Source organism: Macrobrachium nipponense, chromosome 44 (assembly GCF_015104395.2).
Source record: "Macrobrachium nipponense isolate FS-2020 chromosome 44, ASM1510439v2, whole genome shotgun sequence".
NCBI classification, from domain to species: domain Eukaryota; kingdom Metazoa; phylum Arthropoda; class Malacostraca; order Decapoda; family Palaemonidae; genus Macrobrachium; species Macrobrachium nipponense.
The window spans coordinates 27,722,814-27,739,266 of NC_087221.1; the positions used below are offsets into that span (position 1 = coordinate 27,722,814).

The 16,453-nt window shown below is 34.9% G+C and overlaps 1 protein-coding gene across 1 annotated transcript in view; it reads left to right on the forward strand.

Annotated features, from left to right (window-relative positions):
• The first annotated feature begins 6,703 nt into the window (after positions 1-6,703).
• The window catches only part of LOC135203943 (uncharacterized protein DDB_G0271670-like), a 15,467-nt gene continuing 5,717 nt past the window's right edge, over positions 6,704-16,453 (forward strand). The window contains exons 1-3 of the mRNA XM_064233872.1: positions 6,704-6,769; positions 7,429-7,520; positions 7,618-8,177. Of these exons, the coding sequence (XP_064089942.1) occupies positions 6,704-6,769; positions 7,429-7,520; positions 7,618-8,177 (718 nt within the window). The remainder of the gene's footprint in view (positions 6,770-7,428; positions 7,521-7,617; positions 8,178-16,453) is intronic.

Below are 16,453 nucleotides of genomic sequence, written 5' to 3' on the forward strand. Positions count from 1 at the left end.
ATCGCATATATATATATATATATATATATATATATATATATATATATATATATATATATATATATATATTTGTGTGTGTGTGTGTGTGTGTGTGTGTATGATAAAAGATAAGGGTTTATCATATACCTATATATATGTATAACATACATATATATATATATATATATATATATTATATATATATATATATATATATATATATATATATATATATATATATATATATATATATATATATATATATATATATATATATATATATAAATAAAACAAGACTCAGGGGTTGACATCAACTAAACATGACATATTCAAATAGAATAATTCAATTTTTTGCAAGCTAAGCGATACGGTACATCTCATGAAATGACCGAATGATTCTCCTTCTTAAGAAAAAGAAAAAAAATGGAATACATATTAGAAGAGGGTATTAGCCACCTCATTATCTATTCATGACTCATTTGCTCGCATCCCTTGAGTTGATGTGACAAGTCGCTCTCTGAATCAATAACAAAAACAGACGATACGGCATTTTGCATTCATGAGGAAATTAACCTGCTTGATGGATTTCATTTCTTAATGAGCAAACGATTTATTTTCGCCGAATTTGCTGATGTAAATTCCTGCTGCCAGTAATGCAGGCCCATTAACTTATGTATGAGTAATAACGAAGCACGCAAGAGGGTCATTAGCATGCAAATAGTAGCATAAGAAGTATCCCAAAAAATCTTGTGCTACACTTCATCTCTTAATCTTTCGAATTATCTTTGGAATCATCGGGAATATTAAATCTGGGGAAAAAACTTAGGTATGAGCAACGTAAATGTTGAGGCGCAAAGCGTTCTGGCACGTCCTTTAACATGAAGTATATAATCTTCGAAATTTTTACAGCAAAGGCCGATGGAGTGGGAACTCAATCCAAGAAACGGAAGATGAACGCAATTACCAGAGCTAAGCAATTACGGGGGGGAAATTAGTCCATTGCCAGATGTCAGCAGATAATTATGAAAAGATTTAAAATTAAGAGGGGACACGCCTGACCAAGAAATAAGACTTAATGTTATAAAACTCCTTCACAATGTAACTCGTGTATATATATATATATCTATATATATATATATATATATATATATCTATATATATATATATATATATATATATATATATGTATATATAATATATATATATAATATATATATATATATATAATATTATATATATATATATATATCGATATATATATAGTACATACATACTATATATATATATATATATATATATAGATATATATATATATATATATATATATATATATATATTATATATATATATATATCTATATATATATATATATATATATATATATATATATATATATATATATATATATATATATATATATATATATATATAGTATATATATATATATATATATATATATATATATATATATATATATTATATCATGTGTGTGTGCGTGTGTGTGTCTGTGTGTGTGTCTTTCTACATTAGGATTTTGGTAACTGAGTGATGACGTCTAGACTTCCTAATGAGGCAGTCTAGGTTTGGTGAATTTTCAGTTGCACTGCAACATCACTGTTTCTATGAGTATGAGATACATGGGAGGGGGGATGATGTGTGGTTGGGGGTTCAAAAGTCTACCTGCTATGCCCTCAAAAGCCATCTCCCTGATTCCCCAAGGCCCTAACGTGGGTGAGGAGATGTTATCATAGAAATGAGGCTAAACTGTATTTTTTTTCATTGATTTTGTCTCTAATTCTGTACCTTTTAAAATTGGTCTCAAAACGTTGAGCTGACAGTTGTGTTGTTTATTCAATTCTTTTTCATTCATCGCTTTAAAAGACTAAAAAAACTACTGACCTCAACCAATTCAGAGCTCGACACTATGTACAACTAAGATAATAACTAATTTTAATTTCATTTGCTTAGTTTTCTTTGAGCATCAAGCTTTCGTTGTTATACAAATTTGAATAAAAACGCAAGTGTAAATTGTATATGCTACGAGTTTCAGTGTACAAGAATATTGCAGAGACTTATATATTTTGTTCACTAGTTCGAAAACCTTATCTTGTAAATTCTGTTATTCTTTTGGTATTTATTGAATTTCTAAATATATTATACCTTATTATGTGCAGATGCTATAAGTGGCTTACTAAGCTACCAAGTTCTTATTGTATATTGCAATATGTACTCGGTACGAAACAGTAGGTCTGATGTCTCTATTGGCCTCCTTTGTATAAATTTTGTATGCAGAAGTATAAATAAACATCTACCTCTCTACCTATTGTACAAATAGCACTACAAGTATAGCAATATAGTACACTTTCGGCTCCATATGAAAACCGTTTTGTCGAGCTGAAATGGGAGTCAATATTTTTGTAAACTATTCTCGTGTGTTCTATCATGAATTTTGGGAACATCTGGCATATAAACACAATCCCATTCTCCTCCTCCCCCCTTAAGGCTAGAAGTAGAAAAAAATCCACAGATGGAATATCTTTAGCATAAAACAAAGACATTCTGTAGAACTTATATGAACTCATTAAATAGTTGGAGGTCTGTAAAAGGCTGAAATCTGTGTTACACAGTTCCTAAGATATGGGACACAAAATATTGCAATTTTATTACAAACAATAATAGATTTTCATGAATGTTAATTTCGACGTTAACCTTAGAACTTGGGTATGTTACATTTGTGGTCAGGCAACTTTTTTTTTTTTTTTCTTTTTAGTTGAAAGATGTGATATCTGCGAAGTTATAGAAGTATCTCTAGTTAATGCACAATTTCTTTAAAATATACATACATACATACATACATACATAAGCGGAAACAAACATTTGTGCAATTCAGCAATTTTAAGACTCCTTTACGAATGAACATTCTTGCAATAAAAAATAAGTATGTCGTAAGGTCCTGGTAAGGGAGATAAAATTGTGACATGACCTGAATCTCCCTCTCCGCTGATCGTCTAAATGTAGGTTGAGTCTACAAAACCCTCCATTCCACTCTTACAGAATAACAACATGCTCCTAGTTCTTCATTATCCTTTTCGTGGAAGCTCCCCTGCCCCCGCTACGCAAATTGTAGGGGGAGAAAATGATGGCATATTTCATTAAGACCGTCCGGATAGTGCGTTATAACTTCCTAATCATATGTCTACCCTTCTCAAGAGGGTATCCATTATGCAATTTCGTGCAGCGTCTAATTAACTTAATACGGGACCCATCGAAGACGAGGGCTGTAGTTTAGCATCCGCGTAATTATATTTTAAATGCATAGGGCGATAAAAGCCTTCTCGGATGATTCAAGAAAAGGGGATCCTTATGCAACGAATGGGCAGTTAAGGAGGAATTCTACTGCCAGACTCGCCTTTCCCTTTCATAAGTAGTGGGTGGGGGGGGGGGGGGGGGGGGGGGGGGGGGGGGGGGGTGGGGGGGGGGGGGGGGGGGGGGTCCCCTAGACTTCCTCATCGCTCGAGGGGCAATTGCCCCCCGGCATAAATTGAGATTATTGCTGTAGTTGACTCCGTCGAGGGGCGTGCAAAGACAAACAGTTGAAGTTTTATTCGGAGGGAATAAAAAATTTTATTTCGGCGGCGAGAGGTCTTTATGAGTCTTCTGTACAAAAGACTTTCAAGATAAAGGAATGCGCTATTCGATTATCTTTGTGTTTAGAATTTTTATGGAGAAAAAAAAGTTTTAAGAAAACTATTGTACATTCAGCACGGCGTGTTGCATTTTGATCAGTATATAAATACATATACTCATACATACATAAATTTCTATGTATCTGTGCTTGTGTGTATATTATGTGTGGTCATATAATTCCACTCAACTGTACTGAAGTATTTTGTTTATCATTATAAACACAAAAAATAACTTGAGTCTGAATGCAAATAAAATATCGGATTTTCACCACACGGGTAGATGATTATCCAGTAAAATATATTGCTATCATCATTTGGCTTGTCTTCCCTCTTTCTCTAAAAAGATTAACAAGTAAATAAAAAGTTCATTTCCACTCTCGTAAACGGCAACCTTAGAATATAGACAACCGATATTTAAAATATTCTTAGCATATTCTAATCATACTAAGGGCAATACTTTTTATAAAGGACGTCCCGCAATATTTAGAGAGAAAAAAAAATATCCTCCAATTTTCGTTCCTTCATAAATCAAATGAGTGTGACGCTCCGCTTCACAGAAAATGGAAATGCCACGCTTGATTTCCTTCTGAATAGATAGCAGGACGACTCCTTCTGTTTGTTTAGCCCCGTATGCGGTTCTGTGGGTATTTGCGAGTATGAGTGTATCTGTAATGGTGGTGGATTAGGAAGGTTTTATACATACAAACATATGCATATAATATATATATATATGATATATATATATATTATATATATACATAATTGTATATATATATATATATATATATATATATATATATATATATATATATATATATATATATATATCTTCCTTAAAGCAGCGATGAAGCGAATTAAGTCAATTATCAGAATTGGTGACCCCAGGCATCACCTAAGGGCATAATATCTCCCTCTACGTATATATTTCGCCAATGTAACGTCCATTTGTCATTCACTGAATGATAAGGGTGGAGGCCGGTCCTTAGCTTAAAATCAGTGTCTTAAAGGACTTTTTATACTTGAGACGTATCCTGTTTGAACAGAAGAATTTATTTACAGAAACACAAACAAAAACGCACAAATATATATATGTATATATTCTTCTATAGCAACAACCTTCTACTGTCTTATGAAATGATCATCATTCAAGAGGAAATAAGCAATTTACGGGCTGATATATTCCCAGTTTTGAAAGACAAATGTACTGTTGCCTCCGCTCAAGTATTGGAAAACTTCACTCGTAAATAAAGCGTTACAGCTTCAGTTCATATAAATATTGACAGAGTTAGGATTTACTATTTTCTGCTGAGCCCTGTTAAAATTATGGGTACTTTCGTTTATAGTAAGATATATTGATGATATATTGCCCACACTTATCGTACGTTATATAAGGTTGAAATAGTAGGATACGCAATGAACTTGATTATGCATTCACAGTTCTCCAGGGAACACTTCCTTGTAAATTCATACGGATGCAAGAAGTGAGCGCTCACACACACACAATCATTTTGCTTTAGTATGTTTGCATTACGTACACATGTAAATAAGAACAGAGAGAGAGAGAGAGAGAGAGAGAGAGAGAGAGAGAGAGAGAGAGAGAGAGAGAGAGAGAGAGAGAGTAGGAATTAGGAGAACGTTTGGCTGAAAGAACCAATCCACTGATCCTTACACCCGGATCAGTAAAAAAAAAAAGTTTCAAGTGACACTCATAAAAAAAAAATCACCTTGTTGGCTCTTTAGCGGAAGACTCCAGGTTTCTTCCGCCAAGAAGGCTAAGAAGAATTTTAGAATTGACAAGGGCACAAGAACCTGATTAAACAGTTTTACTTTGTATATATATATTTTTTGTTGTTGTTTTGTTTCCCGCTGTTTTTTGTCTCCTGAGTTGTATAGTACACTCCTTTTTCGAGATCAAGTCAACAACAGTTGGACGAAAGCTATAAGCTCAGTACATAATTATATTCTTTAATATAATATGTTTTGTATTGTAACAAGTATTTCATAGTGGTCTTTACCTAACATGTATGATAAGTATGACTTAGTACTTTATATGTCTATATATATATATATATATATGTATATATATATATATATACATATATATATATATATATATATATATATATAGTATATATATATACATATATATATGTATCTATATCTATATATATATATATATATATATATATATATATATATATATATATATATATATATATATATATATGTATATATCATATATATATATATATATATATATATATATATATATATAATATATATATATTATATATATATATATATATATATATGATATATATATATAGATATATATATATATATGTATATATATACATATATATATGTATCTATATATATATATATATATGATATATATATATATATATATATATATATATAATATATATATATATATATATATATATATAATATATATATATATATATATATATATATATATATATATATATATATATATACCATATGTCGCAAGTTTATTTTTCTTCTAAAAAATTACATTATACGAGTAATAGCCATTTCAATTTTCCCATTCTCATTCATAGATTTCCTATAATTTGAGCAATTAGTTCTGTTATGTCTCCTATTCTTTTATTTCATTTATGTAAAATCACGTTTTAATAATTTACTAAAGCTAATGAAAAAATAATAACATTTATATGGATAGCTGATCATCAACTAAAGAGTTTCAACCCGATTCGATTTAGTCGAAGAAAGACCCGAGTACTGTTTCCTGTTTACTGCAAGACTGACTGAAATCAATCTCAAGAAAAAATAAATACGGAATTAAAAAAAGAAAAATCTCTCATCTTACACAGAGATCAAACGGACTATATCAAACATGAATGCTGTCCACGCGAATACAACAGGGAGCAACAAACCCTAAATAAAATTTAGTTAAGGGGGAGTGTTTCCTTTCATTCTGTAGAATACACAACAGCATCATAGCATCCCATTTCACCCAATGCTATTACCCTCTGTCTATGTACTCTGTAAACATGAAGAGCGCCCTCCCCGGGGAGGAGGAGAGCCTCCCAGCATATGCGCCATATAAATGTCAAACGGTACTTTTCAGTGCGGAACTGAACCACGAATGTATCGTTCAATCTGTTTCTCCTCCAGGCTGCATGGGCGCCAGGGGAGGGTCTGCCTCGTTACTGAATGTGACGTCACGCTGGTGCCGAAAACAGATCTTGTATGCAAAACTGTCGGTAGAATGACGTCATTCCCAAATACGTGTGGGGACAGATTTGGTATCTTACATGTGGAACTGGATGTATAGTTAACCATTATTATTATTATTATTATTATTATTATTATTATTATTATTATTATTATTATTATTATTATTATTATTATTATTATTATTTCTTAGTACACTAATGTGTGTCTGTATTTCTCTGTAAATATACATTTTCAAGTTCCATTTTCCAGAAAAGCTACGATACTGACATTTTAATGGATGTATTTATGTACAGAATGACCTTTCAATGACTTTTCATTTGAGAAAACCTAAACTGAAAAACAGTATTCTCTTTTGTATTTGCATATTCATTCACAAATAACTACACAAAACAAAATTCTGCCAACAAAGTGGAAATTTATGAATCGATTGAAGCAAAAAAAAAAACAAAAAAAAAAAAAAAAAAAAGTTAAAATCTTTCATAGAATTGTAAACCATTCAAACAAATACTTCATCGTATTGAAACCTCTTTGCCTGCAGGAGGTAAATATTCTACAGTACCCAGCATCCTTTGAGTATAGAAATGACGACATCCCCAGCCATGAAGAACGGCACAGAGTCAAAATGGAGCTGTAAGAAGATTTTAGCCTCTTCAAGATTCATGAAATTCAACAAGAAAACCTTCAGAGAAAGCAGCAAAACATTCAGATAAGACAGCAAAACATTCAGGGAAGACACCAATACCTTCAGAGAAAGCAGTAAAACCTTCAGAGAAAGCAGCAACACCTTCAGAGAAAGCAGCAATCCCTCTAGAGAAAGCAGCAACACCTTCAGAGAAAGCAGCAAAACCTTCAGAGGAAGCAGCAATCCCTTCAGAGAAAGCAGCAAAACCTTCAGAGAAAGCAGCAATCCCTCTAGAGAAAGCAGCAGTGCCTTCAGAGGAAGCAGCAACACCTTCAGAGAAAGCAGCAACACCTTCAGAGAAAGCAGCAAAATCTTCAGAGAAAGCAGCAAACCCTTCAGAGAAAGCAGCAAATACTTCAGAGAAAGCAGCAACATCTTCAGAGAAAGTAGCAAAACCTTTAGAGAAAGCAGCAACACCTTCAGAGAAAGCAGCAAAACCTTCAGAGAAAGCAGCAAATCCTTCAGAGAAAGCAGCAAACCCTTCAGAGAAAAAGCAGCAAACCCTTCAGAGAAAGCAGCAAAACCTTCAGAGAGAAAGCAGCAAAACCTTCATAGAGAAACCATCAATACCTTCAGACGAAAGCAGGAAAAACCTTCAGAGAAAGGTGGGTCAGAACTGCAGCGTTGCTTGGGACGAGTTAAAGTATTCGTTTCCCGCTTCCGGAGTAATTCACTTTGTTAGCTGCCCAGTTACTCGTGTGTGACGAGAGAATACTAAGCGTTCATTAAACGGTCGAGGATTTGCTCAACAGCTGTAATGTCACAGTGATGACAGACCGTTTTGTTATGCAACGCAAAAGACAAACAGATGGATACATCGGGTCATAGAAAGAGAGAGAGAGAGAGAGAGAGAGAGAGAGAGAGAGAGAGAGAGAGAGAGACTCAAAAGGGTATAAAGGCAAGAAATGTTAATTACACATCAAAGAGAAGCTGGCAGGAAAAGGATGATTTAGCTCTCTCTCTCTCTCTCTCTCTCTCTCTCTCTCTCTCTCTCTCTTATAGAGAGATAAAGAGAAAGAGAGAGAGAGATTATACATTGAACTTACAAGGAAGAAAAGGATGTTGATGATCATCTCGAAAATTGAGAGAGAGAGAGAGAGAGAGAGAGAGGAGAGGAATCAAAATTCAGCCACGTCAGGTATAACAGCAACAACCCGCTTAATCACCGAAACCCTCGACGTGCCATTTTCCAATTATTCATTCGAAGAAGAAGCTCCCCGTACTTAATCGACGGAAGCCTGACGCCTCAGTGAACGTCTATTATGAAATAACCTCAAAAAGAAAAAGGAAAACTAACACAGACACATTATATATATATATATATATATATATATTATATATATATATATATATATATATATATATATATATATATATATATATCTTACTACTATGGGCATTATGTCTGTCCGTCCGTCTGTCTTTCAATCACGGCCAAACGTCTGGTCCGATGGGCATGAAATTTGGCAGGGTTATAGTGGGGTACCCCTAAGATGGTTTATATTGGGGTTTCATCCTACCTCCCCCACCCCCCCCCCCTCCGATGGGGTGGGTGGGTGTGAGAAGGGATTCCCTGAAACGGAGTTGGTTCTGCCTGTGAAACGGGGCTGGTTATGCCCATAGAATTAGTTACTTTACGAATTTAGCATACATAATTTCTGTATACCATATGTTTGCTAATATATAAATATATATATAGTATATATATATATATAGATTATAATATATATATATATATATATATATATATATATAGATATATATATATATATATATATATATATATATATATATATATATATGTGTTATATATATATATATACCACATGCACACACACAAAATTTAATTCAAGAAAGAAAGTAGCAAAGGCAACTTCATCTCAAGCCCAGCCTGCAGATTCTGAATGCGTCGTTCCATTCGGATACGCATTTCATACACGCTCTCCATTTTGCTTTGAACCGGAGAGACGTTATTGCAAGCAGCAACATATCTCGCGCTTTTGACGTCAGGGAATAATGGTCATAATTGTCTGTTACCACGTGAAGCATCTCTTTCTGTCGGATATTATACAAGGCTTTGCTACAGAAACCACACACACACACACGCACACACACACACACACACACGCACAGTTTCCAGATATTGATCACAGAATGGGGTAATATACTACTTGGGCAGTGGAGATTGGAATAGGGCTGGCAACTTTATTCATATAAGACTTGCACACATTTTACTAATTAGTTTTTGCTCGGCTTTGTGTTTCGTTTTCTGTAGAAGAAAACTACTGTGCCGACTTTGTGTATCCGTCCGTCCACACTTTATTCTATCCACCTTCAGATCTAAAAATAACTACTGAGGCTAGAGAGCTGCAAATTGGTATTTTCATCATTCATCTTCCAATCATCAAACATTCCAAATACCAACCCTCTAGCCTCAGTAGTTTTGATTCTATTTAAGGTTAAAGTTAGCCATGGATCGTGCATCTGGCAGTTCTTTCTGGAAGCATGGGATGTACCATCACTCTACCGCATCAGTGATCAACTGAAGAGCTGCCAGTCATAGTTGATGCTTTAATACAGCATTATACGTTGGACAGAAAACTCGATTTCGGCTAATTTTTCACTTAAGACCCGTTATGATGAATATTTATTAAAAAAAAGGAAAAAATCTCAACCTGATGGAAATAATATCAATAATTTCCCTAAAACCCCAGTTTCCAACATTTACCATAAAATGAATTAATCTTCTTTATCACTTTCAACGCGCGGACCGTTCAGCGCCTTTCTGCAGCTCTCATGCAAATTAGCAAATTACCATTTTATTACCACTTCCGGCAAACTTCTGAAAAGACACTTTTTTTTTTTTTTTTTTCTTTTTATTTCAGCCGTTTCCTCACTACGTTATCCGTGTGTATGAACCGAAGCAAAAGTATCAGGGAAGATATATCCTCCGCCTGTCACAAAGGGAATTGGTTGAACCACTTTAATACCGAAAGATATTTGCAGCAGTGGCAGGACTGCAGGCTGCAATATCCTCCGACGGTACGAAAGCAGACCTTTTGTCTTCTCCCGGAGATATGCGCTCGATTTTGGTTTATCATGCGCTGCAACGCAATCAGAATGCGCTCAAATATTTCTACTGTTCCCGCGCGAATACTAAGAGGAACGGGGTCTTTTATAGGATACTGAAAAAAAAAAATGGGTTGCTTTTGGAAGAGAATAGGGTGACTTTGGGAATATATTTTGCTGATTTACGGGCGTAGTAAAAAGCTTGAGAAAGACTAATCATAAATTTATTCAAGAATCACTCTATCCTACCATTTCCATACCTCTCCCTCCCTCATTCCCTCCCACCTCCTCTCTCTCTCTCTCTCTCTCCTGCATAGCCAGTGGCGAATCTGTATAACATATTCAAGCCTCATCTTTGAAATGTTAAAGCACTACCTGACTCCCTCTCCCCCCTTTTCCATCTCTCTCTCTCTCTCTCTCTCTCTCTCTCTCTCTCAACAGCATAGCTAATAGCAAATCCGTATAACAGATTTAAACCTTATCTTTAAGATGTTAAAGCACTACCTCACTCCCCTCTCCCTCTTTTCCATCTCTCTACTCTCTCTCTCTCTCTCTCTAAACAGCCTGGCTCAACTGCATAGCCAATAGCGACTCTGTATAACAAATTCAAGCCTTATCTTTGAGATGTTAAAGCACTACTTCACTCCCTCCTTCCCTTTTCCATCTCTCTCTCTCTCTCTCTCTCTCTCTCTCTCTCTCTCAACTGCATACCCAAAAGCGAATCTGTATAACGAATTCAAGCCTTATCTTTGAGATGTTAAAGCACTACCTCACTCCCTCCCTCCCTTTTCCATCTCTCTCTCTCTCTCTCTCTCTCTCTCTCTCTCTCTCTCTCTCTCTCTCTCTCTCTCTCTCAACTACACAGCTAATAGCAAATCTGTATGACAGAGTCAAAACTCATCTTAGAAATGTTAAAGCACTACACTCCCACCCCCCCTTTTTCCATCTCTCTCTCTCTCTCTCTCTCTCTCTCTCTCTCTCTCTCTCTCTCTCTCTCTCTCAACAGCATAGCTAATAGCAAATTTTTATAACAGATTCAAACCTCATCTTTGCAATGTTAAAACACTAAACTAACTCACAGCTTCCAAAGCTTCCCCGCCACCCATCCATCCCCTACAACCAAAACAACGTTTTTCCTTCTTTGTCAACTCCGAATGCACAAACCTGCCAACGACGATCAATCCCCCTTTTGCCGTTAATGAGTGTTCCGCTTCAACTTCCGTCACAGGTAGTTGTCATTCATTCTAGAGAAGAGGGAACTTTAATTAATGCTGTCAGGAACTGAGCCCAGGTAGAAGGGCTACCCGCGACTGACACGTCTTCAGATCTCCATTGCATTTACAGATGACTGATTTACAAAGTAGACTCTTAATTTTTACAATGCCGTCTCTAGAATTTTCACTTTCACTCAATTAAAATTCAGGCTTTTTACTTTTGTTTCAATTATGATTTGAAACTGCCAATTTTCACATAGAAGTAACATCTCTACAGTGCAAAAGTCTCACTTTCGTCGTGTCATCAAGACAATAAATTAAAAATTCAGATTTTAATTAGTTAAGATTTACTAAGCATGCTTTTCATTCCTGCTTAGTATATACACAGATGTAGGGTCTGTTCGACATAATATACAATATATAATCATGGGTAACCTCCCATGGTTATGGAGGCTCATCTTACGTCTAATTCTCTGGACGACAAGTGAATAAATCCCTTCACATCGTTGCATTAATAGTGTCACGCAACTGGTCTGCATTATTAGACCGAAGACCAAGAAGTGATATCTTTTTCCTTATCACTACGCTGCTTTGCCTTGAAAATAAACTCGCTCTTTCAAATGTAATTATTTTCAATTTGACGATCCACTTTTGAGAAAGGCAAAAGAACACTCACGACGATGATTTCATTCCTTAAACACAGAGAACAGACTTGTTCAGGACTAACATATCATTGTGAATGTGACGTTTATGATAATGCACTTGCGTGTACCTGGCAACTTTGTCGCTTCATGAGGCTAAGTTACAGATCGTTCCGGCAATTTGGTAAAAATTTTTGTTTGAGGGATTATCACTCAATTTTCACCTCCTAGCTACCGAGCGCTTTTGATCATTTTCAAGCCTGTTCTAGATTAAGCTGGCTTGGGACAGCATGGGGCTCTTCGAAGAGAATTAAATTCGTTGTCAAGAGATTGGCTGTTTACTGTGAATTTCCCAGTAAGGTTGTAGTGTTACCAGTGCACCTCAAGTGGTGCACTGTTGGCAACACCTTTTAGCCTTATACTTGACAGCCGTTTCTGCTTTCTTTCTTCAGTCTAGCTGTCCAGCAGATTTACTAACTACTGCTTCTTAGTTTACCTATAGATCCTAATATTTCATTTTATTTTTTTCTAGATCTTATTTTCTTGCTGTTCAACCACTCCAACTCCTTTTCACTGTCTTGGGTGGAATGCCTGAATTTCATAAATCAAACCTTATGGAATATTGGCCCAAAACGTTATTATTATTATTATTATTATTATTATTATTATTATTATTATTATTATTATTATTATTATTATTTGGAAGGAGACCCTCTTTCAAAACAAGTCTTATAGAAAGATATTGCTGCATCAGCTGCATTCAACTTGTAAATATGCTTCTCTATTTTTTCTAATAGAGAAGACTATTATTATTATTATTATTATTATTATTATTTTTTTTTTTTTTTTTTTTTTTTTTTTTTTGCTTTTTTTTTTTTTTTTTTTTTTGCTCTATCACAGTCCTCCAATTCGACTGGGTGTATTTTATAGTGTGGGGTTCCGGGTTGCATCCTGCCTCCTTAGGAGTCCATCACTCTTCTTACTATGTGTGCCGTTTCTAGGATCACACTCTTCTGCATGAGGCCCGGAGCTACTTCAGCCTCTAGTTTTTCTAGATTCCTTTTCAGGGATCTTGGGATCGTGCCTAGTGCTCCTATGATTATGGGTACGATTTCCCACTGGCATATCCCATATCCTTCTTATTTCTATTTTCAGATCTTGCTACATATCCACCAATCTCTCTATTTTTTCTAATAGAGAAGACTATTATTATTATTATTATTATTATTATTATTATTATTATTATTATTATTATTATTATTATTATTATTATTATTATTATACCCACCTTCTGTTACTTCCTCCAAATGAACATCATATATACTCATATTCTTTAGAAGCTTGAATTTCAAGTCAATGGCCCCTGTGGGTTTGTTCCATATGAATAAAGTTCATTGTCTGAATAATAGTAATAGCAATAATGATAATGGAGAAACAAATCCACGGTTATGTATAAGTACATATCTAAAGATAAATCTGTACAGTTTCCCGAAACCTTTCTTTAAAGATTTATCTTTAAATATGTGTATTTAATATACATAACTTGGGATTAGTTTCTCCATTCCAAGACTCATGCTACTCTGAGTATTTTCAATAATATAATTCTAGGTACTATCCGCCTTTTTTTCTGCTGCTGTTATCCACATCGACGGAAGTTGCTGGTGATCTATGAAACTAAATACCTGACGACCTGAGTGTTAGGACAACGCGATAGGTTGTATATTCCTGAACTGTAGCCCAACTACTGAACCTTGCCTGAAAAAGCGGGACGCCATATCTTAAAAACTGACCGCAGAATCTCCATGAAAATGATCTCGTGTTTCCCACACCCAAATTGGACTGCTTACCTTATCCAAGGTTAGTGCAATACTTGTATACATCTCGAGAATCTACGACAGGGCGCATAGGTTTTGATGAAATCGTGAGGGATCCACGTTATGGCTGCGATTCCCTTCCCCGAAATTAGTTCGGTGTCAGGCGATTAGTTTCCCCTGTGACGCGTCGGGTTGCCTGTTGAACTTGGGGCGGGCTCTATTACCGAAGTTAGGTCACCCCTTCAAGTCTCTCTCTCTCTCTCTCTCTCTCTCTCTCTCTCTCTCTCTCTCTTCGACCTGGGAAGTTGACTGACTCCAGGAGTTGGACTCCTTAGGGACTTTGAGTCATAAACGTTGGAGAACTGGTTCCGCTTGTGCTTGCAAGCGGATATTCTCTGTCTCCAGGTCTTTGCCTGGATACGGCTAATTTAGTAAGTGTTCCTCTTCGGTATTTAACCAGCTTGTTGACTATGAGTCTTGATAGTTATTAGGATCTACATTATGCGCTGTTTATCAATACGTATAATGAAGGTGATGAATGAAAGTATCTTTTACAAACGCACAAGCACACAGTTACACTCACAGAGGTACACACACACAAACACACACACACACACACACACACACACACACACACATAATATATATATATATATAATATATAATAGTAATTGGATGAGTGTGTATAAACATTAATTAGCCATCAACTATTCAAAAAATGTGGAAAGTAATACTGTAATACCTAAAACAATAAGAGCTTTTACACAGAAAAGATAATAAATCTCTTCTCCCCCACTTTAGAAATTAAGGTGATAAAACTTTCAGCAGGATATCTAAACATATATTTACCCAATATTCCCACTATAATAATATTGTGATAAGGCAAGAAACCCGGCCATTTTTCCCCTTCAAACTGAAGTCCGCTGTGGTTGGCTCTCCTCGTCCAATCTGTTTATGTGATGCGGGAACTTTTAATCCGAACGCAATTTTCGTGATTGGAAAATCATAAGTTCATTAAGGAAAGAGGCCTCCAAGATGTGATAGGATTTTCCCGGAAAGCAATGCTTGTAGAATCCATTAACGATATTAACTTTAAAAAAAACCTGTCACATGATAATCAGATGTAATGACGTTAAAACCACTATTTAAAAAAACATTAAAATTTCTTATCAAATTGTTTCGGGCGATTCATTAATAAATTAGCACCTCGTACAAAACGTATTTATGAGCAGACATCATCTTACGCGTTATTGTTACGTTTTCTGAAAAGTTCCTAGAGGGGAAAAATATCCTAAGTCTGTACAAAATAGGATGATTAAAAGGAACGATAAATTTAATGAATTTATAAGACAAAAAAGCATATGGAATTAAGAAATGTAAACGTACGTAAATTAATTGATTTAATTTCACCTTCATAACGAGGAAATAATCTATAAAATACCATTACGATTTAAATAATATAAATAAATGCTTATATTCAGGTACTCACCCCTGCATGTTGAATCAAAAGATTAAGAAAATGAAAATGTCATTACCAATATGAAACCAGAAAATATGTCACTTTCTTATCTTTATCATTACCTTAGCAATGATATATTTCTATGATATATTTCTATGCTGCTGTAGTAATTTGAACCTAATGTTAATCAACTAGAAGCAATGAAATCCAACTTCACAGGACGATTAAAATTATTCTCCGTACTTTCTCTGGCCTTGGTTACACAGGGACACTAAACTGAATGTCAAAAGGACTCTCACATAATATAAAGGAGCAACAATTGTCAGTGAGACAGTAAAATAAAGATTAAAATTAGAGAGATAAGTGGGAGCGGGGGCGTTGAGTCTTCAGCTCTAAAATTGTGTCGGTATTTCGTAAACTCTTCAGATATACACACACACCTGAACTTTCATACATAAATAATCGTGACAGAGAGAGAGAGAGAGAGAGAGAGAAGAATTAGATACCCTCTAACCGAAAGGGAAGTGCATTATAACTTGGTGAAGCTTTCTTCTTCGCCCAAAAAGTTCTGAGAGGCGCGGTGATGAAGAATGGGTCGTTCTGTTTAGGGCAAAAGATACCAGGTAATCAGCTCTCCTTTCCAGAGTTTTTTTGTTGAACATTTAAAGAATCGCAACGTTTGGA